Below are 24,907 nucleotides of genomic sequence, written 5' to 3' on the forward strand. Positions count from 1 at the left end.
AAAATAAAAAAAATTTGAAAGATGACTCCAAAATTTTTCTAGCAGTCAAGAGGCAGGGTTTGGGGCTTGGGGGTTGGTTTTTGGTTAGCGGTTTTTAACCCGTATCGTTGTATGTAACTGTGCTACCAAGACATCTTAAATATCTAAACTGGGCTAAAGTAAGAGGTGACAGTATTGCCAGTGTTTGCAGGCAAAAGTTATTGCTGGAAAATATTCACATTTCACATTTGCAAGGCTGCATTTTTGCCCCTTTTCACTTCCAGGCACAATAGGCATTGGTAAGGGTAAGAGAGTAGGGAGGGGGCTAAAGAGATTCGTAATGAAAGAGAATGAAACCAAGTTGTCTTCAGAGCGTGGAGCTGACCCAAATGGGATGTTGTCAGTGGAAAGAATAATGATTAAGGATAGCAAACACTGAAGATGGACAGTGGCTCAGGTATGGGCTTGCAAAAGAGCATAGTGGGAACAGGACTAACGCTTTAATTTTGGGTTGGGTGTGTGGAGAAACATCACCATGTAACTCTTCTCTCTGTGAATCAGAGAGGCTAAAGGGGTTAGAAAGCTTGCCTCAGTTTTTAAGGTTAGCAAGTCCTTTGCCTGGCTTTGTTACCAAGGGATTTCCTGCTTCTTCAGCCACGATGGTGCTGGACCTGGGAAATGCGCCACAGACTCCCAGGAGTGAAGCGTGACCCAGCCAAGGGCTGGATGCTACTGGAACAGCTCACACAGGATTTGTCAGAGGGCCAAGGAAATGTGTGTCAGGCGTTGGTCATTTTTGTACCGTCCCAGGTCTTCCACCCCTGGGAGGAGCCGACATGACTGGTCTTCGCCCTAAGTCATGTTCTGCTTAGGGCTGTGGCATTGGATTTATGGCATTTGGACTACCCTTGTTTTCCAAAAGTCTTGTCTGGAAGTGCCCAGGGACCAGCCTGCACTGCTGGTGATGCCCGGCTTTCTGAGTCTTCCCCAGGATGGGAAGGCTGTGGTGGCTATGTTGTGCTCCAGTGGGCACCACGGTGTTGGCAACAGCATGATGTGAAGCTTGCTGCCCTGCAAACCACCGCCTGCCCCGCACTCCTCTCTCGGCTGCCTTCGGAGCCCCCACGGCACGGAGAATCTCAGTTGAGCGTCCTCTGCCCCCCGAGCCAGTCCTGAGGCAGCCCCGATCCTCGCACACCCGAGAACAGCAGCGCCCCTGCCCCAGCGGCCGCCCCGTCGCGGCGCAGTGCCGGTGCTCGCCGGAGGCGAGAGGTAGCCGGCGGGGCGGAGGCAGGCGGCGGGCGGAGCAGCTCCTCCGCTGGTCGCGGAGCTATAAGAGCAGCGCGGAGCGGAGCGGAGAGCAGCGCAGCGGGAACCATGGGGAACCGTGTTACCCGCGACGACTTCGAGTGGGTCTACACGGAGCAGCCGCACACGCAGCGCAGGAAGGAGATCTTGGGTACGTCGAGGGGCTCGGAAGCGGCCGCCGTCGCGGCTGGCGGCCGGGCTGGATTGCAGCCCTGGAAGGGGTGGCGCGGGCGGAGCTGGGGGTCCAGCACGGGTTCTTCCATGTCGGAGCTGAGGGCGGCTCGGGGCACTGGCTAGGCTGTGGAGAGGGCGGGCTGCAGCTCGGTGGGCTCGGAGGGGTGCTTTCCCCGGGGGTGCTGCTCTCCCAAGCTCTCCCGGCGCCGCCTCGACTTACGGGGCAGCGGAGAGAGGGCACCGGCGGCTGGGCGGCGTCCTGCTGCACCCGGCTGGCTCACGGCGGGGTGACACTGCGGGGCGACCCACCGCACCTGCGGCCGGGGCTGCGGCCACCTTCTCCGCGCCTCCCCCTGGGCTGCCGGCCAGCTCCCCGGTCTGCGCGGGGTGCGGCTGGGGCACCCCACAGGCAGGGTTACCCGGTGTCTTGGTGGTGCAATAAAACAAACGAGGACGTGGGTGAATGTTTGCTAGAGAAAGTTCACTCTCTCATACTCACGAGAGTGAGGTACTCTCGTATTTCCACCTTGTGCACACAGGGATTAACTGTGCACATGAATATGTTGGGCTGGGAGGTTTTCACTATTGGGTTGAGGGTTTAGGCTCTTCTGAAGATCATTTCTGAGAAGAACTAATAATTCAGAATTGTTGCAGAGCATTGTTGCACATCTCCTGAAAATACATTTTTGGCATTTTATTAATAAAGACTTATTTTTCTTCTGTTTTTATTTGGGTTGTTTGCTTGAGTTTTGTCTTTCCTCTAATGAGTAGGATAAACTTTCAAAAGATCTTTCATAAAGGAAGGCACCAGAGCTTGTGACTGAGGTGCTGCATAGCATCCATGATAATTAGGGGTAGTTTCTTAACTCCCCCACAATCTAACAGATGAACCCAGGATTAATTCAAATTACAAAAACATTTCCGTGGTGGTGGTGGAACCTCCTGGTCCAGGTTTGAGTTACATCCAGGAAAATTATAATTATTTTACTATGCAATCATGATAGAGAGTCAAATGATGTAATTATATAAAGTGATGCTTCTTGGCATCATGCTACTCATCCTTCCAGTCAAGGGAGCTATGTTTCGGTGAGCTATGGGTAGGGATGTGTATGGTGGGTCTCCTTGCTAATCTTTTGCTTTGCTATCCTGTTATAGAGTGGGGACTGCAAACCACGATGAAGTTGTATTGTAAAGAAGGGCTGGAGTGATTGGACTCCTTTACCCTTACTGCAGCAAACTCTTTAAGATCTTTCAACTGCATACTTGCAGAGGTTTTGCCCCCACTCTCTTTGGGTTTAGAATGAGCAATCAGAATCAAGGTCCATCGCCTTCCTCAAAGCCTCCATCCCAGCTGTGGGAGCAGAAGGAAAGGCATAAAGACATATAACATGGAAAGAGACATGGAAGACGTGAGCAAGACAATCTATATCTGCCACTGATGAGGCAGAATGGATCATGAAACTAGCGTCATGAATACCAAATTGTTACTGAAGGTTATTGAAATGATCATGATATCCCATATAGTATTAGTATAATGATCATCACTGCATTATCCAAAGCCTGAGGTTCAGCAAACCCATGGAATTTAGAGTATGAATTTGCCAAAGTGTTTAGTATCTGTTGAGCTGACGTGCACTGCAAGAATCCTACATACATATGAACGGTGCTCATCTACACCGTCTATCTACAATTGTCCATGTGTTGTGTATGTTTCTGTATATAGCAATGCCTTGGGGACAGCATTCCATGCTGGTAAAGGAAGTATTTCCCTCCAAGAGGTTAATGATTTAGTTGCTAGGCACTGAAACTTGTTTTCTGTTTAGGCTGCAGCTTTTTGAAATGTTGTTCTCTCTCAGGCATGGCTACTTGATTTAAATGCGAATTGAACTTATCCATTAGGAAAGCAATATAGGCAAACACATAAGGCAGTTTCTTTGTACATGAGTGGTCTTTCCTTGAGCAAAGTTGAATGTTGCTACAGAGCAACTGAGAGATAATAGTTTTCCATCATGAAATTGTATGTCCTGGCTTGAGAGTTAGTAATCCAGCTGCCTATAAGAGTTTCGTAGTTGCCGACAATATGTCTGAATGATAACTCTGTGAATCCAGTCCTCTTACCACATCCAGGAACACTTTTACTAGCTCAGGTTGCTCAAAGCCTTGTCTAACCTGGCTTTAAACACTTCCAGGAATGGGACATCCACAGCTTCTCTGGAAAACCTATTCCAGTTGGGCAGCAGAGCTATGAACTGTATATGTCAACTGGGCTGGCTGGTAGCTAGCTTGTGGCAGGACATCTTTGCACCACATGAACCTATTAGGGGTGTGATTCCTAATGGCAGTAATTATATCAGCAAACAGATCAACATTTTGTGCAAGGGAGAGGTGATACTTTCTCTCTTATCTGTTTGTAGTATCTTCCTCTTAGACTCTAGGTATTAAAATGTAGCTTGTGCTTGGTACTGTTTGGGTGCCAGCAGCTTCTAAGTTACAGTGGAGATCTCTTGCCAAGCTGGCACTTCTCCCCTGATCACGTTATTCATGTTCCTGAACACGTTATTCATGCTTTTCAGTTTATGAAATGGAATTGTTTTGTTGCTGTTCTCTCACCCTCTTGTTTGTGAAAAGCCTATTACTGTCTTATGTCAGGGCTAAGATTTGTGCAACATTGCAATTAGCTATGTTAGGGAAAAACCTAGTAAAAACTAACTTGATGGAAGAAAGTTCTTTCATCAGGATCTGCTTAGCCTTGCTGTATAGTTATACAAATGCTATTAGAGGGAGGTATATCAAAGGATATAACATAGAGAGGATAACTACTTCTACTGTAGAAATAAGTAGTAGTAGAAGTAGGATTTCTACTTTAGTGGCAGTAAGGGTCTGTTGGATTGAAACACTTAGAGAACTATGGACTTGCAGCAGGAAGTGTAGGTGTTTTTTTTGGTCTTGAGAGAAGATGAAAAAAACATTGCTCAGATGCTGGTAATACAATAAGCACACAATGAATGGCCATTTCACCTGCAAACAGTTTTCCAAATGCAAGCAATGGAAAGAATTAGATCTCATTTATGCTGTGGGTTTGATCTAGCTTCTTAAAATTACTGTAGGTTGGACAGAAAATGGCTTGCCTCACAGGATCCTTAGCGAAGCGCTGTTTGCTGCTGAGGATGAAGGCTGAATCAGTGTTGTGCGAAGAGCATCCAAAGATGATCTAACATCCAAGAATAATTATTAATTATATAATTGGGTTTTGGCGAGTTATTTTAGAGTGGAGATGGTGCAAATGTTTTATATGAGCTTTATCCTGTAGAAAGGCTGAGATGTTAGTCTATGGGGGCAGGAGGTAGAACAACTGAAAAAGCCCAAATAAATTTTATTTTAGCATTTAGCTGATTTGAATATAATAGCTTCCAGCTCTGTTTGCTTATCTAGAAATTAGTCTGCTGTTTCTATCAGCTGACTCTTCCGTTGCATATTTAAAGTTTACATTTATGAAAATTCTGGTAAACTGAACATACCAAAATGGGCACGATGTCTATCTCCTTAGCTTAAATCAAAGCTCTGAATTACAGATGCTTCTGGTGAAGAAACTGAATTTGTTTCCCCTTTATGTTGCAGTATGTGGGCACAGTGCTGCTGTTGATGTGCATGTTTTTTCTGATGAATGCATTCAGAACAGCGGCTCTCTCACTGTTTATGCCAATTTCCCGTGGGGATCACCCCTAAAATAAACCACATGAGCAGAAAGTCACTGGTTTAGGTACTTGTGGTCTTCTGCTGAAAACGTACCAAATGCAGTTGAGGGCTTCAGCTTACACCATGCTGCAGGTTTTTGTTTCAGAGGGAGCTGGAAGCCCTCTTTCTAGCATCCCTACATCCCTTTGATCTGAACCCGCTAATAAACAAGTGGAAACAAACAGGTCATAGCTGCTGTCATAGTGAAGTGCTGATACCATCCATCTCTGTTGTCACCGCCATGTGGCACCGTTGCAGTGCATTGCCTCTGGTGGCCACTTCTGTGTGACCCAGCTCCCTTGGACCAGCTAGCACAAAGTGATTTAGGAGCTTGTGGGTGGCAAATACAAGATTAAGACCCTCATCCTTTCACAGTTGATATAAAACTTCAATACGGTTAGTTGGGCCAAAAAGGTTTCTTAATAGCTTGCGTAATGGAGCGGGCAGGAAATTGTGCAAAGCCAGATCTTTTGTCATGCACATTGTCCTTCGTGTGTGTCCTACCTGTGTCCCGGCTTATGTATGGTTTGAATTAATCATAGAATAGTTTGGGTTGAAAGGGACCTTTAAAGGTCATCTAGTCCAACCCTTCCTGCAGTAAGCAGGGACACTTTCAACTAGATCAGAGCTAAGAGCCCTGTTAAACCTCACCTTGGATATTTCCAGGGATGGGCATCAACCACCTCTATGGGCAACCTGTTCCAGTGTTTCATCATCCTCATAAAAAACTTTCTTCCTTATATCTAGTCTAAATCTACCCTCTTTTAGTTTTAAACCATTAACCCTTGTCATATTGATACAGGACCTACTAAAAATCTGTCCCTATCTTTCTTATGAGCTCTTTTTAAGTATATCGAAAGGCTGCAGTAAGGTCACTTTGAAGCTTTCTTTTCCTCAGGCTGAACAGCACCAACTCAGCTTGTCTCCATAGGAGAGGTGCTCCAGCCCTCTGATCATTTTTATGGCCCTTCTCTGGACCCACTCCAACAGGTCAATATCTTTCCTGTGCTGAGGACTCAGGTGTGCTGTGCTGTTTAGGAACATGTTTATGAGTTGAGCTGCTAAAACACAAAACACTGTCATGTCAGCAAACTGACTTCTTTTGTTTTGTTTATTTTGGTACAAATACCAGCTCCAGCATAGGGCATGACACAGTAAAGCTAATATCTTGTGCCTGGTGTCTCTTATTTGTTCTGGCAGGGACTTAGAGTTGACAGAACATGGTCCAGGGCAGCAGCATCACGAGAATCCCCACACCCCTTTTTTTATAACAGGCCTTCTAAAATTCTTATACTGAGTACTATCTCCACTTGGACTATACCTGTGTACTGCACTTGTGGTCAAAATAAAGGAAGATGAGGAAATTAAACTTCTTCTCTCGTTACTACTAGCTTCTCATGGATGCGGGCAGGGCTGTGGCTCCTTTAAACCTCCATTACCCCTGTGTTTGTGGACAGCTCCTGCTCTTGCCCACATCCAAATCCGATGTATGTCAAAATGTGAGAGCTAAATATGTGGTGTCACATCAACGAGAAATTGTGTCTGGTGCCATCGCTAAGGTCTAACTGGGTCTCTCCCGAGTCATTCTACGAACACATCAATAGGAATAGAGGGTGAGTGAGGGTTCAGAACAAGATATTTGCTGTCTCCTGAGGAGGAGGAACACCAGGACCTAACAACTGATGGCTTCTCAATGAAGCATTACTCCAGTCCTAGCTGAAGATCAGCGTAGGGCTATGGTGAGCGCTCCTGGACCTCCAGAGAGGAACATCAAGGTAAAAAATATGTAGTCAGAGTAATCTGTCAGCAGTGTTTCAGAGGGAAGCATGCCGCTAGAAAGGTGACTGATGCTTACACACAACAGTGGAGTGATCTCTGTGCAATGCTAATTCAGTAAATGAGTTGTTTCAGAATCATAAGCGATTCTGAAAATATACTTGCAACATTTGTTGTCTCTTGACTGCTGTTCTTTCATCCACACTGTTGTATAAATGCGAAATGCTGTCTTTCATTGTCATGGTACAGACTGCAGTTGCTCTAAGGTTATGGTATAGAGACCATGGAGCTGGCTGGGCAGAATTATTAAGTACATCTACCCGCTATACTAAAGTGCTTGCACTGCATTTGCAGTGTGCTGACCTTGGAGACAGAAAAGTCATGCTTCTGCACTGCTGTACATCTACACCAGTATCCCCATCCTCTCAATGACAAGAAGGCTCAGTCTGAACAACTGGAGGCAGCACATGTGGATAAGCTATCTGCCACATGGAGCTCAATAAGCTGCAGGCTGGAAAACATGCTGTGGAGTCAACAGAGTAGCTGGAGCTGTTCTGGTTCCATTTCCCCCGCCTCCTATTCCTGTGCCCCTTCATGCCATAATTACACATAATGAAGAGCTCACTATAGATTACATTTTATGCCCATTGTTGAGAAGCAATGGACTCTGGTCATATAGCTGATCATTTCTGTAATGGAAAAGTGCTGAGGAAGACCAACATGGAAGCAGTTCAGGAAAGAGCAGCATGATGGAAATCTCTGCTCATACGCAGTGTGAAAGTTCAGCAGTTTCAAGAGTAGGTGTCTGTTTACTTCTCTAAATGCAATGTGTAGGAAATGAAGGTGTGTAGCTGCCACAGGTCTCATAGTCCTTTATGGCTCCTGGTTCAGCACTGCACAGTAGCCCTGTCTCTTCTCTGTTACATTTGGGATGTACAGATGGCTCATATCTGGTTTGAGCAGCATCTACAGACACTTGTCCCAGCAGCCTTACAGGGTTATCCAGGTTCTTCAACTGCAAATGCTCTATCTTGCCTTACTAGCATTGCTTCAGCTAACTGCAAGGCATGAACATGAGGGAAAAATGAGATGCATATTGATGTTGTCACATTCTTGTGTCAACATGTTATATGTAAACCACAGTCATCAGGATCACTTAATCTGACATTAAATATGTCTTGCTGAAGAGTATGTGGCCTCAAGTTTTGAAAGGGTCAGCATTCAATATTTTGCATGTGAAGTGCTCCTGAACCAAAAGGTCTACCTACTAGCAGGCTACTCTACCAGTGGGGCTTTTAGCCTCCTGTGAGCCAAGCAGACCTAGCTCTCCTAGCTCCCTGAGGTTCCCCCATGCCACGGAAACAGGAAGGGTTTATCAGTATTAATGATAAACAGACACAGTCTTGTGGTTTAACCAGTATGCAAAAATTTACTGTTGGAGAGGGGTTAATAATGTGTTGAATTTAATATTAAACCCTGTCAAGTTACTTAATAGCTGTCACCTGTGATAAATGCAGCCTACCTGCACTGCCGCTTGCAGACACTTTTGCTGCCAGTTGGCAGTTACTGCTCTGAAACCTCTTAAATCTAATCTGCAGTCCTTGTTTGCTGCCACAGAGAGAAATAGCTTGAAAACTTTAATTTTCCTCAAATTACAACATAAAGCATCTTTTAGTCATTTCCTTATCCCATTAAAACCGTATATATATATATTTGGTTTTGTTTGGTCAAAGTGGCCTCAATTTGACCAGGCTGAGGAACAGATTTGGTTGGTTTACCTTTCTTTATCCCTTCTGGTGACTGCAGTAACTTATCTCCACCAACTGCATGACTGAAAATTTGAGGTGGTTTGATTTATTAAAGGGTTTTCTGAGTTTTGGACAGATGCCCCTAAGCAGGACATTAAGCTACACAAAATTCTATTTCTGTAACAGATTATCTGGCCAGGTCGTTATATCAGAAGTTATTCTGTAGAGTGGATATACCAACACTTTGTGTAGATTTTTGGTACCTGTGTAGGTACCAGAAAACAACTTCTAGTATGTTAGCATTCCTAGTGTGAAAACCATAGTTTCAAAAACTGCAAAACCAAGGACAAGACCAAGACCAAAACAGCAAAATAAAAACCATGGGCTTTCCAGAGATTTTTATTAAAAAGCTTTCCCACCACTTAGGAAAATAGCTCTCTTGCTTGAATACTCCTCATGGTGATTTTTGCTCCTTGTCCTCACAAGAGGAAAAATTAAGAATATCTCTTTTTTCATCATCTTCCACAACATTTGTGCCATCTTTATTGCATCCAACCTTTGTCAAGCTGGGCTGAAGTGGGCCAGAAGGCTCAAAATTTGTTGGAAGCATGAGCAGAGCACGGCCACATCAACCTGCTCCTTAAGTAGCGTTTCATGTCTCTGATGAACCACCTGCAGACTTGTCAGGGTTCACTTCTATAAACAACCTTCTCCAAGTCTGCCACTGAGTACCTGACACTGCCTGCAAGGTCACATGAAGTTATGTGTATCATCTCCAGTGTTTGCAGTATATACACCTGCATAAATGAAAATCATAATAATCCAGTTTTATTGCATTGATACCATACTGTAACAGTCAGATGATATTCTCTATCATAAAATCCATAAAAATTTTCTAGTTGTAAAATTTGCCCTTCAAATTTACAGGAACACAATGTGTAACCTCAGGGTTCAGAGTGAGTGACTTGTCCTACAGTCTTATCTGTGTAAGCTGTAATTACTGAGAAATGCAGAGTATGTCTTAAGGGAGGGAAGCCAGTAGGTGGCTAAAGGCCATAAAACAGTGGAAAAAATCATGTGTAAGTTAATGGTGGAAGTGAGAAGTATGGGTTTGTAAAGAAGAGACCCGAAGCAATGAATAGCACCTGGAAGATAAACTGCAATTCTGAGTATTTTCTTTTTCTTAAAAGACTAAACAAGTAGCCAGTAGAATCACAGATCAGTAACGTGGTCTTGGCCTGACACAAGTCAAGCCAAGCTGTGTCTCTCTGATGCTGTGCTGTAGTGTCTGTGAAGTTACATGGAGCTGTTGCACTCTATGTGACTTTCATGCCTGGTTTTGGTACGTGACTTGGGAAGCTAATGAATGGGAACAGAGAAAAACATTCTGTCTTACAAATTCCTGATAATTTTACTGACTTTCTTGTGATGTTACCATGTGTAAGGAGTTGTACATGCTGTAAGCACTGGTGAACACTCAAATACTTAGGAATTTTTTTTTTTTAATGCTACATTTGTCATCTAACCACAGAGCAAAACCTGACAAGCCTGTTGCTCAGCCTTATTTCCTCTGCTGTACATCTGAAGCAACAGTGTGAAAAGGGCTACAAAGAGAGCAGTTGTATCCCTTTGTGGAATACAGCATCTGGGCTAGGCAAAATATAAAAGGAACTAAAAAACTTACAGAAGGTGTTTCTTAGAGCTTAAACCTGATGGGTTTGGCATATTAATACTCACCATTCTGAAGGCACATACTGACCATCAGGGTAGTTTTTTTTATGTGACTCTATATGTTTATATTTAACAATATCAACCACAATAAGACATGATGCTGGAAGTGGAAATAGAGGCCATACATTAGTAAAATTTTCTCTGTAGTGTCAACTCCACTTTGGAATAGCCATTTGATAAATCTAGGGCCTCAGACAGAGGGTGATGAAAATAGAGAGCCCAGTGGTGATTATGTATACCTGACTGTGATCTAATGAGATATTTCTCTTCCTATTTCCCTTTAGCAAAGTATCCAGAAATCAAGACTCTGATGGGACCAGATCCACATTTAAAGTGGATTGTATCTGGAATGGTTTTCCTGCAGTTTCTAGCATGCTACCTGGTAAAAGACTTATCTTGGAAATGGATTTTCTTCTGGGCTTATGCTTTTGGGGGTTGCATCAACCACTCACTGACCCTAGCCATCCATGATATTTCACACAACGTCGCCTTTGGGCATAAGCAGACCAAATGGAACCGATGGTTTGCAGTCTTTGCCAACTTGCCTATTGGCGTCCCTTATTCTGCTTCCTTCAAGAAATACCACATCGACCATCATCGGTATCTTGGTGGGGACAGCCTGGACGTGGACATTCCCACAGACTTTGAAGGCTGGTTTTTCTGTACGCCGCTTCGGAAACTGCTTTGGCTTTTCTTCCAGCCTCTGTTCTACAGTCTGAGACCACTGTATGTGAACCCCAAAGCAATTACGCAGATGGAAATTTTTAATGCTTTTGCCCAGTTTTCCGTAGACCTTATAATTTATTACCTTTGGGGGCTCAAACCTATTATTTATCTAATAGCAGGTTCAATTCTTTGCATGGGTTTACATCCCATTTCTGGACACTTCATAGCTGAACACTACATGTTCTTAAAAGGGTATGAGACATACTCTTATTATGGACCTCTGAACTGGCTCACCTTTAATGTAGGCTACCACATGGAGCATCATGACTTCCCCAGCATTCCAGGATGCAGATTGCCAATGGTGAGTATGGCATAAGCACAAGTGAGTTGGATTTTTATAAAAGCTGCTGAACTGTCTCAAAGAAATCACTCCAAACCATAGCAATGGATCAGTTTTGAAAAGAAAAAATATTTTATTTTCCTTTTTTTTTTTTTTTTCTAATTCTTCCATTTCAAGCAGGAGATTGAGAGAAATGGCTACCAAACTGCTGTAATATTTAGTTTAGTTTATGGAAACAAGAACATCTGAGCCTTACAGGGCTTGAGGAATACTTCTTGATAACACCCTCCAACAGTGCTCTAAATTTCTCAGTTTTCTTCCCTTAGCCACTAGCTTTCATCTCTTGGAAAGTTTAAGCGCTCAGCTAAAGGCAGGCAGGTGGCAACTACTACTTGAAATTTGTCTAATGATCAATCTGCTAATTATATTGCTTGATTAACATCAAACAAAAGTCTTTCTATATTTGAGATGATGTAAGTATTGGGGCATGTTCTAGCCTGACACAAATAGCACTAGAAAATAAAGCCCCGCTCTACATGACTTGTTTTAGCTCTGCTGCCCCACCCACAGAAACTGAGGATGATCTGTCATTGGGAAAGTGCTGTGGCTTTCCTCTTTTGAAAGTCAAGCCACTTTTTGTTTATGTTTTATCAGTTGTGGGAATCAAATTTGCAAGGCCCAGGTGTCTAGGAATGGTTTTCAATCTGCCTCCAGGGATGTAGCTGCTCTTCTGGGTTTTAATACGAGGGTTCCTCAGCAGGTGCTCACAGTGTTAGAGGTACGTGACTTCAAAGTGTTACTCCTACATACAAATCCTCTGGCGTAGTAGGAAGGAAACATCTTCTGTCCCTGGTCCGATGCAAAGTTGGGGGCTACATCCTTATGAGGTGGAGATAGAGCTGAGGAATCTGAAGTTCAGGAGCTGTGACCTCGCACTCGTGTGTAACACTTGCAACTTTTATAATGGTATGTCCAGGCAAACCCTAATTTATGATTTAATGTGCTTCATCACAGAAACACTGTCTGAGAGGAGATTCAAAACAAGAGGAGATTTTCTTGTAGTGTAGAAGAGTGTGGGGAGCCTCCATATGGCCTGTAGTTCTGTTTTAACACACCTCCTTTACTACTGGAAGTCTGTCCTGAAGAAGCTGGCCATTCCTGGCAGGGTTCAGAGCAGCTGGTAAAGCAGCCCATGTTCACATGTGAGGTTCTCCTGACAGGCACTCCCATTGCTGATACACCTGAAAGCTCAGTGGGGAAGTGCGAGCTTGGCTTTAGTTTGAAATGTTCGAACTTGTTAGATAGGCTTAGATACTTAAATTACTGAAATGTAAATAGAAGAAAAGGTTAGCTCTGTATCTTACACAAGGGAGGTGAGTGACTAATTGAACTTGCTGGGACTGTTGCTCCAGACCTGATTGAGACCTGCAAAGCTCTTCCCCACCCACCCCACAAATAGTTCAGCCTAATTCCTTGAGGCAGTGTAGCAGTGGGAAGTGTCTGCCTTCCTGTCTGAAGAGGAAAGAGTTATTAGTTGAATTTGATGGACTCATGTTCATGTGTTTCTTGCTCTTGGGCAACTGAGACTTGCACTGCTGGTGGAGGAGATATCAGGCTTGTCAATCATTGTTGTCTGTCTGAACTATATGAAAAACTGAGTCTTTATGAGTGATCAATCACAAGTGAGAATGTATTAGGAAGTGACAATCCTTTGGCAAACAGTTACTGAAGAAAATCCTTTGTCTATTAAAACAAGCTGTTTATTCTTTGCTACAAAATGAGAAGAATTTATGGACTGTAATGATAGGACAAGGGGTAACAGGTTAAAACTTAAACAGGGGAAGTTTAGACTGGATGTAAGGAAGAAATTCTTTCCTGTTAGGGTGGTGAGGCACTGGAATGGGTTGCCCAGGGAGGCTGTGAGTGCTCCATCCCTGTCGGTGTTCAAGGCCAGGTTAGACAGAGCCTTGGGTGACATGGTTTAGTGTGAGGTGCCCCTGCCCCTGACAAGAGGGTTGGAACTAGATAATCTTAAGGTCCTTTCCAACCCTAACTATTCTATAATTCTATAAAGAAAAAATCTCTGTCTCTGGTGGAAAGAGGTAAGGGAACAGATTCTGGAGAGCTTTAAAGTTTGAACTCCACTGCAGGTAGGGGTAGAATCCTCCCCTTGCTCTCCTTTGCTTAACCTCCCAGCAAATTCCTCACTCAACAGAAGTCTAGTTTTTCAGATCTAGTCTCTTGCGCACTTCAACTTCAAATAGCTGAATTGTGTAATATGGATGACCTTTCAATATACATATTTTAATTTTTAATAGTTGGCAAGTAGAAAATGGAATAAAGGTCTTTATTTAGTTCCTGCAGGATTGAGAGCAGGGGAAAAAGAGAGGATCAGAGAATAACTGGATCTTGGAAACTAACTGGCTCTTCTGCTCGCTTATCAGAAAAGTAAATTCAGTTTTGTCCTTTGTTACAGGTGTGTCATTCAGAGTGTTCTGAGTAATGTGTTTGCCACTGGAAAGACCTTTGAAAGAGGAAGAGTTAGGCTGTGCTGTAAACTTATAGATATTAAGGATGAGTGACATAAGGGTGCAGTAAGAACTTGTCCCACTAGTATAATAGAGATTAAGCAAGAGACCATGAACTTTAACATGACAATGAAGGACCTGTGTAAACCATCCCCCCCCCTCCCCCCTCCCCCCTCCCCTCCCCCCCCCCCGCCCCCCCGGACTGGATCAGTCTTTTCATGAAGCCTTATAATTATAAAACATTGCATTGCTTATGAAATGAGTAAAAGAGCCATTCTTCATTATCTGGAGGATTGAATATACTTATCAGAGAGGGGACAGGAGGAGGAGAAACTCAGTACTTGTCCTACAAACTGCAATAAAAACTGCAGCATTACCAGAGGCAAACTAGTTACTCATTAAGCTTGTGGGAAAAGGAAAAGACATGGTATGAAACCAGATTTATTAGACAGACAAGACTGGAAAACATGGTAGATGTGCTGGTTTTGAATTGCAGATTGCATTAACCCTGTGATGGCCAGGAAGGCTAGCTTGAGTGCTCCAGGGCTGGTCAAGGACTATAGAATAAGCTTCTGTAATGTGCTTTCTAGCATTCTAAAAAAACTTTTTCAGTCTTGTCATAAGGATCTCTAGTTTATGTATAGGTCCAGGACAAAGGGTCTGTAACAGCTGTGGTGATATACTAGGTTGCGTTTAACTTTTGCACCTACCAGATACGATGGTGTTGGATTGGAGTCCTGTTCCTGGGCTCTACAAGTGCAAAACCAGAAGCAAAGTTTCAGTCTAAAAGATGTGATTTCTTACCTACCACCTTGATCTCTTTTAAGAGGAGCCTAAAGATACCGGATGCCAAGTGCCTGGTAAGCTTCTTGCAGATTTTGTGATCTCCTGTTATCCTTCCATGGACCCTCTCCAAAGTAATATGGAGAGCTTGAAGGGGGAAGTCAGGAGCAGGATTTAGGTATACTTTGTCACAGTGCAACCCTCTTTGAGGCCACCCATAATCTGGGTGCAAAACTTGCAATATGGAAACTGCAGATTTTATACTGCACCCAGAATGCAACATGGAGGATGACTCTTCCAGCCTCAAACACACTTAATAGATTTAGTTAAATGTTGTATTTAAAAGGGAATCTGCATTTAAACATAATTGCTTTCTGTCCTCCCACCCCCAGATTTTATGGTACGTATGGAGGAGATGATGATTTTGATTTACATATGGAGATGCCGAAAGAAATTATAATAGATGAGCTGGTTTTGTTGTGAAACTTCTGCATAGATTCATTGTAAAAGAGAAAATTTTAATTTTAAAAATTCTTTCCTGCCATGTGATAGCAAAATGGGAACATGCATGTAACACACTTCCTAGTCTTTTCCATAAGAAAACCCTTATTTTCCCTTTTTCCATTTCCTCTGTCGCAAATATTTTACTGTAGTTTACCTTCTCCTCTCCATCGTTTCAGTGCATCCCATAAAACTGCCCTGCCGAGAGCACAGGGACCTTTCCAATGGTGGAAGTGCTGCCTGCCTTCCTGCACAAGGTGCTGCTGGGCACAAAGCCAAGCAAAGCAAAGGATCACTTCATGAAGGTGTGAATCACTCACTGTCCCACGGCTGATCTAGGGTGACACACCCCGGTGCAAGTCCCTGATTACCTCGTGGTTTCCATACTGACCTTCTCAGCCAGAATGAGCTGCCACCATATGCTGCAGGAAGGTGCTAAACAGATACACTTGGAGAACAAGGAACTCCCCCGCCAGCTGATGCTGAGGCAGACTGCCTGCTTCCCGAGTACGATGTGTATGAGCTTCAGAATTCACTGCTGATTGGTCTTATTATCTTACTTATGAAATCACACTTGTACTCTAGGTGCCCGTAACACAACTGCTGAATATGTGTATGGAATATATTTAAGTGCAATTTTCCAGACCTGCATGTTGTGTCTACCTGAGCTTTTCAGCACTATGCCTGGACTATACTGCTGCTCATGTTTGCTGAAAACACAGAAGCTCCTGGGTTGATCATAGATGGGCTGTTTATTGGCCTCTTCTTGGGGCCCTTTATTTCCTACTTCATCACTGGGGTAATTTTCAGTTAGCCCTTAGTGCCAGAGGGCACAGCCGTTGCCTGAGACATTGTTCCTAGGAGCTGAATTGTTTTCTGTTAATCTCCATCCATCTGCTTCCATGTGCAAGGGGCAATACAGAAATACTTTCTGAAGCCCTCATAGTCATCAGCCTAACATGATCAAGAGCTCTGTAGATAACTAGCTGAGAAAATGTGTCTGCTTCAGAGCATTGTTTCTGTGAGCAAGAAAAACACAGGGTCTGGAGGGGAATGGTAGACTTGCTAAATGAACTTGGCTAGTATGGATGAGGGCTACATTACTGTTGCAAGTCAAAATTCCAGCAGAACTTCTAAAATGGAGGTGGGAGGGAAGCTCTGTAAGCAGCAGTGTGCTAGGGAATGACCGTGTCAGAGCCGGAGTGAAGCTTTTGGGGCTGGGTGTCTGAAACTCCCTCTGTGTTTGCAGCAGGCCTTAGTGGCTTTCATTCAAGGGAGTCAAGGGAGCTTACAGACCAACACTTGAAAGCAGGATATAGGGAATTATTAGAAAGCCAGAGGTATTCAGTGAAAGGCAGAATACAACCAGACCTGAAATGAATCTTCTACCTCCAACACAGCATCACCATGCCATGAGCACAGGGAATGCTTAGGGGCTGAGGTAACAAGGTAAAAGATCTCAATGAAACTTGTACGTTACCCACCTACCTCACAGGGAAGTGTCTGCTAGGAAGCTGAATTAAGGAGGTAACTATCAGTGAGCCATACTGGCTTATAATTTAACTTCTGCTGGGATTCTTACCTTTATACAGTCAAAACGCTGTGTTAAGATTCCACTGTTACAGCTCAGATGCTGATGAGATTCTCCTCCTGGATGACGATTTCTGTGTAACCCTTTTGCTCTTCACTGGAAACCCATGCTGTGCTCAGCATAGCTGGCTTTAAAATTCTGCGGGGTTTTTAAAGAGAGGAGTCATGCTGTCCGGCAAGACAAACTAGAATAGAGCTGTGTGTCTGGGAGGTGGAGCTGCAGTAAAACCATGCCCGAGCAGTTTATGTGCAAGTGTACAACAGTGAGCAGACTTTGCTGCTTCGTAAGTGTGTTCAGAAAGCAGAGCATCTAGCTAGAGCAGGAACTACTGACAGCTTGGGAAACCTCAGAGGTCCCTGAACCTGCCAGGTTTGAAACCTCTTTGTCTTCTGGTTCCAGCCTTACTCCTGCTACAAGTGCCACCCCCAGTGGTGCACAATGGTTCTCTGATGGCAATGGTCCTAAGGCTTGGGGATTTGTAAAAGGGATGAAATTTTATCAGACTTTTGACCTAATAATGCATCTTGCAGCATTTTAAACACCAGACTGAGGGGGACAGGCCACCCTTGCAATTTCCTCTGCCTGCTGGAGGAACCCGACTCTCAGATTTGAAACACACTGGCAGAATCGAGAGAAAAAAAGCCCTAAAGTGCAGGCCAGGCTGTGTCTGGTATTTTCTCAATTGGTATTTCTCTCCTACCCAGAACCCTCAGAAGACAAGTGTTACGAGTGGTGAACAGGGCTTTAAATATAGGTGGATTCTCAGTGATTTATAAGGTGGATTAGGCATCTTATTGTGGAGATCCCTCCACCACCAAAACGAGACAAAATAGTTCTGATTGAAGGCAGCGATCCATCATCTTTCAAATTCTGACATTGTGAGGCAAAGTTTACATCAGAAATCTGCTAAGAAGAATCTAAATGTGTTTAAGTACATCTCATTTGGCTGAACTTCAGAAGCTCACAAGCAGTAACAAGTAACTTCAGGTTATGGCTGTGCTATCAGATCTAAACAGAAGGACTGAAACACACCTGACACTGCAGCTAAATAGCTCTTTCTCTCTCTTCTTCTTCCAGGTGAAGAAGATTGCAGCAGAATATTATGATAACCTTCCACATCACCTGTCCTGGATTCGGGTTCTGTGGGACTTCGTTTTTGATGACACTATTGGTCCTTATTCAAGGGTTAAGAGACTATGCAAGCTGGCAAAAGAAAGCTAACGGACTAGCTCTGCCAGCTGCATTGGTGTTTTGTTTGTTCATTTGAATGACTTCTCTGCAAAAGTAGGAGGATGTTTGTGTGTGCTGAATTAGCATTGGTGTGTGCTCCTTAGACGAAGAGGATAAGTATGGAAATGAAGCAATTGGATGCACTATTTTAGACTGTTGATACTTTTTAATAAAGGATATTTGTGTATGTAACCTTGAGAAACTAGATTAGAGTAAGCTATGATTATGTGAACCTTTGGCCTAGGCTTAGAATTAACTTCCTGGGCCACAAGTGCCTCCATCTGAGCTTTGGCCTTATCTGCAATGTAGAATGCTTGGTGCACGTACGTGTGAGCATGATTGTGTGTAGTTTTGGACTGGTTTCTCTTCATGCCAGGTAAGATGTAGATGCTCTGTGTGCACAGGTCTGTGGAAGCAGGGAGGACTGGAACACAGTAGTAAATGATACTTCCTGGAGAACACAAGAGTGCCTTTAGTTCAATGTCATATCTAATCCAGTATCTTCTGATAATTGCTGGAGCTGAGATTTTGTATATGCGATGGAGTATGTGTATGTTTTTGTACATTTGTATCATTACTTTAGTAGCTGCTGTTTGACCTTTACTCCAGGACTTTGTCTAAACCTTTTCTGAACGCATTTCTATTCTTCGGATATAACTCATTGTAGCTAACTGGCAGAGCTGAACTGTGGTGTGGAGAAACCCTTCCTTTAGCCTTCTGCTGGCTGCCTGATCAGCAGCACGGAAGTGCACATGGAGAAACCGGGCAGTCCCTTCTCACCCACCTGTTCAACAGTATTCAAAACTTCATGTTTCTCATCCATTTCCTCACTGTAAGTCTGTGTGGGAATGGAAGGATTCTCGTTTTAATTACTGCTTGCCAAAGTTATTAACATTCCTGATCACCTTTCTTGGTCTTCTCTATGTTATACCCCTTTCTGTGCATAGGACTTAGGAGTATGTGTCAGTGAAAACATGGAGACATTACGGTGGTATTTGTTCCTAACTGCTTTTAGAATAATTGTAAGTTTTTTCCTCTGTCATTCAAAGCACACCAACTTGACATTTGGGAAGCATGTGATTCTCCAGCTCTTTAAAAGTTGCCTCTGATGGTGTTGAAGAGATAGATACACTTGGAGCTAGGGTTGTTTCTCTCCCTACATGTCTTACTTTGGGCTATTGACATTAGCCTTCACCTGTCATTTCTACCCACTGGAATAGTTAAATTGTCCTGCCTGAACTCTCAAACTATAAACTTCTGCTATCATCAATAATTCTGTATCATAAAAAACCTTAATCACCATACCTTTCTCCAAGCAGAACAGTATGTTGGGGGTCAGGAATTCAGATGCTAGCTAATAACTTTGCTCCACCTGGAAAGCTGATGACTTATTCCTATCCTTAGTAAATGGTTAAAAGAGAGTTCTATAAAGGCCTTCTTATACTCTTAACGCTCTAACAATTTAACTTTTATGTTTTCTCCTTGAAATCCATGTCTGTAACAAAGGAAAGGATTATAGTGCATTCTCATTGGTTCCTCAAAGTATGTTATTAGATCCGGGAAGCCCAATTTCCTTAATATGCATAATTTCGTTCTTTCTTTCTACAGCACTGGATTCAGTAAGTAAGTCTGTCTGTTTGCTACCTGGCACATCAGGCAGCTGAGCTGGGCAATTTGGGTTCCTCCTCCTCCATTTTCCCTTTCTCCATTTTTCTCATCTGTCTGATGAATCTGGCAAATACACAGGTTTGCTCGGCAGTGCAAGATCCTTTGTGATGCAGGGCCAGAATACCAGTTCATTCAGGTACTGTTTTGGTCAGTGGGTTGTGCTTCTGGAAAATAAGAGGAAGAATGGGGCCTATTCTGACACTTCAGACTTAACTGGTTCTTCAGTGAAGAACATACTTAAGATGTTATATCTTAATTATTAAAGCCTTTTATTTTCTCCCAGAGGAAGAGGTTTTGGTGTGGGAACCTCCATTAACTTCATTGTATCAGTGCTCACGTCAGGAAGCTTCAGGCTTTTATTAATCCAGTTCAGTGCTGCTGGCACTTCACGATCACGTACTCAACTTCATGTATCCTTCCTGAACTCTCTTGGCTGACTTAGCAAGTTACTATAAAAACCACAATAAAGATTATACTATCTATCTTCCTCAACCTGACTATTGTCTTTCTCCTCTATGTCAAGTGACCTTTCTATAGTTCTTTACTCAGCTGTTTCATGACATATGCAGTCTATAGATTACTAGCCTAGCCTGACACAGAAGCTATGCTGTAAGCATGAGTAACCAACCTGGCAATTGTCCTTTTTTGTCCTGCCTCCCATCAATATTTTCATCATGGTCCCAGCTTGCTTTGTCTGGGTAGTTCCTGCTCTGTGCTTTCCACCTCAGTGGGAATTTGAAGTGACTGGAAGCCTGGTATGTGCAGATGTGTGGTGCGAGCTGTTTCACTGCATGTGGATGTTGCTGAAGAAGGCTGTGATCCCATCCTCTGCGTGGGCATTTCTCTTGGCCATGACCATTAATGTTGGCAGCAGGGTTTTTTTGATAACCACAGAGTATGAGGGTCTGGGTTAAAAGTACATTAGGGTTATGTATAGGTTTATTCTCTTCACTTCATAATAAATTCAGATCCACTTCACTGTGTGGCCACACTAATGCTCTAGCAAGAGGAGATAGATAGGAGTAAAATCGCTGTATTGGAGTCAGGAGTGGAGGTTAATGCCCCCTTTGATTTCTGCTATGTAAAATGCCTATGTCCTGCCCTGTTGTAGCGGCTCAACAAGCCCAGCATGAAAGGACACCCTTGTCCACAGAGTAAACAGGCAACCTGACTTAGTGTCTGGGAGGGGAAATCCTCTGGCATTGCCACTACTGCAAATAAACCACCCTGGGCACCCCTGTCCCCATAAGCTGGGAACCAGCAAAGTGCAAGTGCTGCCAGGTCTGCTCTCCTGCTCCTACCAGCCAAGCTTCCCCTTCCACTTGGGCACACCTTGCTCCTACAGCTATTAAGTGGCCTTGTACAAACTTCAGCTTATTATGTCTTAATTATATGAGGCCTGTAAAGGCAGAAGAAGAATGTAAGGAAAACTCATTTACAGCAGGTGGCTGATGTTAACAGAGGGCACACCATATCCAGGGTGTACACTCGGCCTGAATTACAACATGGTTATTACTGACCTTAGGCATAATGCCACATTCCAAGGGAGAAAGTGAGCCGTGGTAGCCCCCAACTTCCTCAAGCTTAATGAAGATTACGGGAGAGTTTCACAGAATGGTTGTGATTATCTGAGAGGCAGCAGTTTTGAAAAATACTTGACATTGTCAGGTTTGCCATTAAATGGATTTAAAATTAAGAAACACATGAACTACTGTATGAGATCATTATAATCTTTGCTGTTACTGATCCTTGCCTGTGCTCTTCATACTGGAAAGGCTCCTTCTTGTGCTTCTGGGGCTGTTGTTTGTGGTGCACATCAATGTCTGACAGCTTTAATTCCCATGTGGAATCTTACCTCACTGTTTAACCTGTCTCTCGCCTCCTGCTGGCATTAAACGGCTAACAGCCATCAGGCTCAGGCTGGAGCTCACTGTTGCATTAAACATGGACTTCTGTATTTAATCTGCAGTAGACCCACATTGTAAAGACCAGACTGTCTTCTAAAAGGCAGACTTAATTTGAAGAGTGCTAAAGAGCAATCCCACGCTTTCCAAGCCAAAGCAGGTACCATTTTGCAACTAACTGCAAAGCACACCCCACCCTGCCTCCTCTCCTGGGTCTGCTCAGGCACTGCTCTGGGTCTGCTCTGTGGCACTGGCTGGGCGGAGCTGTCAACCCACAGTGAGTCCCAGTCACTTTCCTCTCATCATTAACTCAAGTGACGTAAAAGTGCAGCTCGATGAATGAAACAAAGAAAGGCAGGGCCATGTGGACAATAAACAGTTTATTACCAATATGAACACAGATACTGTGATGCACTGACGTACCATTTTTTAATATTGTGATAACTCTGAGACAAAGAACTTGTTGGCTGACAACTAACATGTCTCTGTTTCTTCTCGTGATGCCTCAATACATTTCTGTTGGCAAAGGATCTTCATTTACATTGCAGACTACTAGTAAAATTACTTTGAAGTCATCTATCAAAAGCAAAATGGTTCACGTGTGTTCTTATCTACTACTAAAAAGAAAGGTAATACATTTAAATAAGCAAATACAAAATACAAAAAAGGCTGACAAATCCAATGTGCAGTGTCAGATGAAATCTAAAAAATCCAGGAATTTAAAATTTAATATTCTTTAGATTAAGACTTTTAAAATGAAGTGAATCCAAGGCAGCAGCAAGCTTCAAAGTGTGCTGAGTCTGCTAATAAAAAGGGTATAAGAACAAAGACAGTGCCGGTGTCCTCTCTCACCATCTTGCATGACCTTGGTACACTTAGAAATGATCCGATCTTCCTAGCATTCTTAGTACCGTCCAAATGCTTTGCAATCATTATGTTGTACTGATTCTACTCAACTCCTGCCGTATGGCTAGAAAACCAAACCAAAAGGTTAATGCATAATGTCATACCCAGTGTGATGGAAAATGTTAAGTACAGAGGTTGCAGAAAGTACACGCTCGTAAAAGGATGAGTGGAGGGTAAAAGGATGAGTAAGGGTAGGCAGCTGTTTGCTTGCAAACTGCAGTACTGGTGTAAGAAGTTGCATCTGCGGTTTATGTGAATGCCTTATTTTGCACTGGAATGAACTAGGAAGGCTCTGAGGGCCAAGCTGCTGGGACGGTAGCAAGCGTCTCCTCAACTGCAAATTGCCCAAGGGTTTGTGAGCACACAGGTCTAGGGCAAGGGGACAGGGAATGGATTTTAGCTGTTTTACAGTCTCCTCTCTTTCCCCTTCTGTGTGAATCTAAGATGGGGAGTGCAGGGTGTGGAAATGCATCTTCATATGCCCTAATGTGGGCTTCAGATACGGATTTTGCTGTGCATTTTGATAATGGCCCTGAAAAACACATTTAGTTACATATTGCACAGCAATTTTTAAAAGAGTACTGATACTTTTAGTACAGTTGTACTTTTCAATAAATTATAAAAATACATGGCTATTTGGAAAGCTGGAATTCAATGAAGGTCTGAAATAGCTCTTCAAGAATGGGAAACCTACAGAAGATGCTCGGGATGGATTTTCAGTTTGGTACCTTTGTCCCCTCCTCACCCCAACCTGTGTGGCTGGCTAGTTACAAGTGATTTCACGCTCCCTGATTGTGATAAACTGACATGCTATGGGAAGGCCATCTCTCATCCTCTCACCTGTGAGAAACACCAGCCAGTGAATTTCTCACAGGCTGGGTGTGAAAATGTTCATCAACAGCATAAAAATAAAGGATGTAAACACAATGTCACAATCAGAGCTCACTTAAAGTAGATGCTTGTTCTTCAAATGTGCATATAAATCAGAGCTGCTCATAGAAGTCTGAAAACACCAGGGAACTCTCTGCAGTTCCTATCATCTTATCTATGGGAAATTAGTCATAAAGATGAGAAAAATAATAATTTTTCTCTTTCTTACCATCAATTATCTCCTCTTTCACTTTGTGTAACTCTCTTACAACTTCCTCCAATATTTCCTGATGAGACAAAACACAAGTCAGCTGCTCAGAATTTCCTTCTAACTGGTGGAAGAAAATGCAAGTTTAACACGGTTGTGCTTGTCCCCCACCTCCTCTGATGATCAGAGCCTAGCACTACTAACAGCTACATCTGCACTCCCAGGCCAAGGATGCAGAAGATACTGGCACACTTATTTGCACATTTCTGTACAGACACCTTGATGAAATAGCAGTGAGATTGTGCTCTCTTGCTGCTTACCATCTAGCCCTCCTCTAAGCACCTAGTTGTAGAGGAAATCAGAAGACTGAACAGCTGTTTTGCTTGTACAGCGCATGCATGGGGGAAAATGGGTAGCTCATCAAACCTCTGAGGTGCGAAAGACCTTTACACTCACCTGTTTCATTCGATCAAAATCTAAGGCATCCATAGCCACATCATTGCTGCTGCTCACTGGCTTCATCCTGGAGAAAGGGAAAAAGAACATTAAAAAAGCTCATCAGTTCCTTGCAGTGGACATTAAGCTACACCTGCCTGATAGTGTGGATGAAACACACCCCAGAGCAGGAGCACCCGTATTTGAGTGCTGAACCAGAGGCTCCCTACTGCACTGCTCAAGAGCGCTCAGCAGCTGGCGAGCAGCACTGCTCCTGTTTGCAACCTGACACTCAAAAGATGCTGCTTTCTCCTATTGCAGACATATTGAAGGGAGTGCACAGACTGCAATGAAGCTCAATTTACTGTTGGGGTTTTTTTGGTGTTGGGAGTCTCATGATTTCAGACTAGAAAATGCTGAGATGTCTTCAGGGGATAAAGCCTGTTTAACGATGTGTTTTATTACAGCATCTGAAATTTGCAAGCTAGATGTCTGGTTTTCTCTCACAGTCTGTTTTCTGTACAGCAACCCTGTCTTAGCCACCTAGACTTCAACTGGTGCTAAAGTAATAGCAGAAAACAAGTTAGAAAAATATACAGGAAAAGTAATAAGCCAGTAATCCTTTCCTTGGAAAGCCTGACTAACTCAAGTGGAGCTTGTTGGTAGCACTGCGTAGCACAGGTACTTTTTCTTGAGTCATAAACAAAACCAATGTGGCTAGTACACTTGAGTGCTATCGATCTTCCAGGATGTTATTAAGTCAGTGGGCTGAACTCTGATGATGGCTGATAAAATAAATGAAGGAAGAAGAAGCTGCGTGACTTTC

At 43.4% G+C, this 24,907-nt stretch overlaps 2 protein-coding genes across 4 annotated transcripts in view; one reads left to right on the forward strand and one right to left on the reverse strand.

The window, feature by feature from the left end:
• Positions 1-381: 381 nt before the first annotated feature.
• DEGS2 (delta 4-desaturase, sphingolipid 2) lies at positions 382-19,751 on the forward strand. The gene is made up of 3 exons (XM_065685362.1): positions 382-1,438; positions 10,736-11,478; positions 17,938-19,751. The coding sequence occupies exons 1-3, from the start codon at positions 1,357-1,359 to the stop codon at positions 18,079-18,081; spliced, it is 969 nt and encodes a 322-aa protein (XP_065541434.1). The 5' UTR covers positions 382-1,356; the 3' UTR covers positions 18,082-19,751.
• A 2,272-nt stretch (positions 19,752-22,023) lies between these two features.
• The window catches only part of EVL (Enah/Vasp-like), a 152,344-nt gene continuing 149,460 nt past the window's right edge, over positions 22,024-24,907 (reverse strand). For all 3 annotated transcript variants that reach the window (XM_065685373.1, XM_065685374.1, XM_065685372.1), the window contains 3 exons: positions 24,103-24,169; positions 23,668-23,725; positions 22,024-22,632 (listed from right to left, as the gene is read on the reverse strand). In XM_065685373.1, coding sequence (XP_065541445.1) covers positions 22,595-22,632; positions 23,668-23,725; positions 24,103-24,169 — 163 coding nt within the window. In that variant the 3' untranslated portion in view covers positions 22,024-22,594. The remainder of the gene's footprint in view (positions 22,633-23,667; positions 23,726-24,102; positions 24,170-24,907) is intronic.

Source organism: Lathamus discolor, chromosome 6 (genome assembly GCF_037157495.1).
Source record: "Lathamus discolor isolate bLatDis1 chromosome 6, bLatDis1.hap1, whole genome shotgun sequence".
Lineage (NCBI taxonomy): Eukaryota > Metazoa > Chordata > Aves > Psittaciformes > Psittacidae > Lathamus > Lathamus discolor.

What these genes read in the sequence shown, in the direction of transcription:
- DEGS2 (XM_065685362.1), top strand. Translation starts at nt 1,357, where the DNA reads ATGGGGAACCGTGTTACCCGCGACGACTTCGAGTGGGTCTACACGGAG. An exon ending in GCGCAGGAAGGAGATCTTGG is followed by an intron (nt 1,439 to 10,735) that starts GTACGTCGAGGG and finishes ATTTCCCTTTAG; the next exon opens with CAAAGTATCCAGAAATCAAG. An exon ending in CAGGATGCAGATTGCCAATG is followed by an intron (nt 11,479 to 17,937) that starts GTGAGTATGGCA and finishes TTCTTCTTCCAG; the next exon opens with GTGAAGAAGATTGCAGCAGA.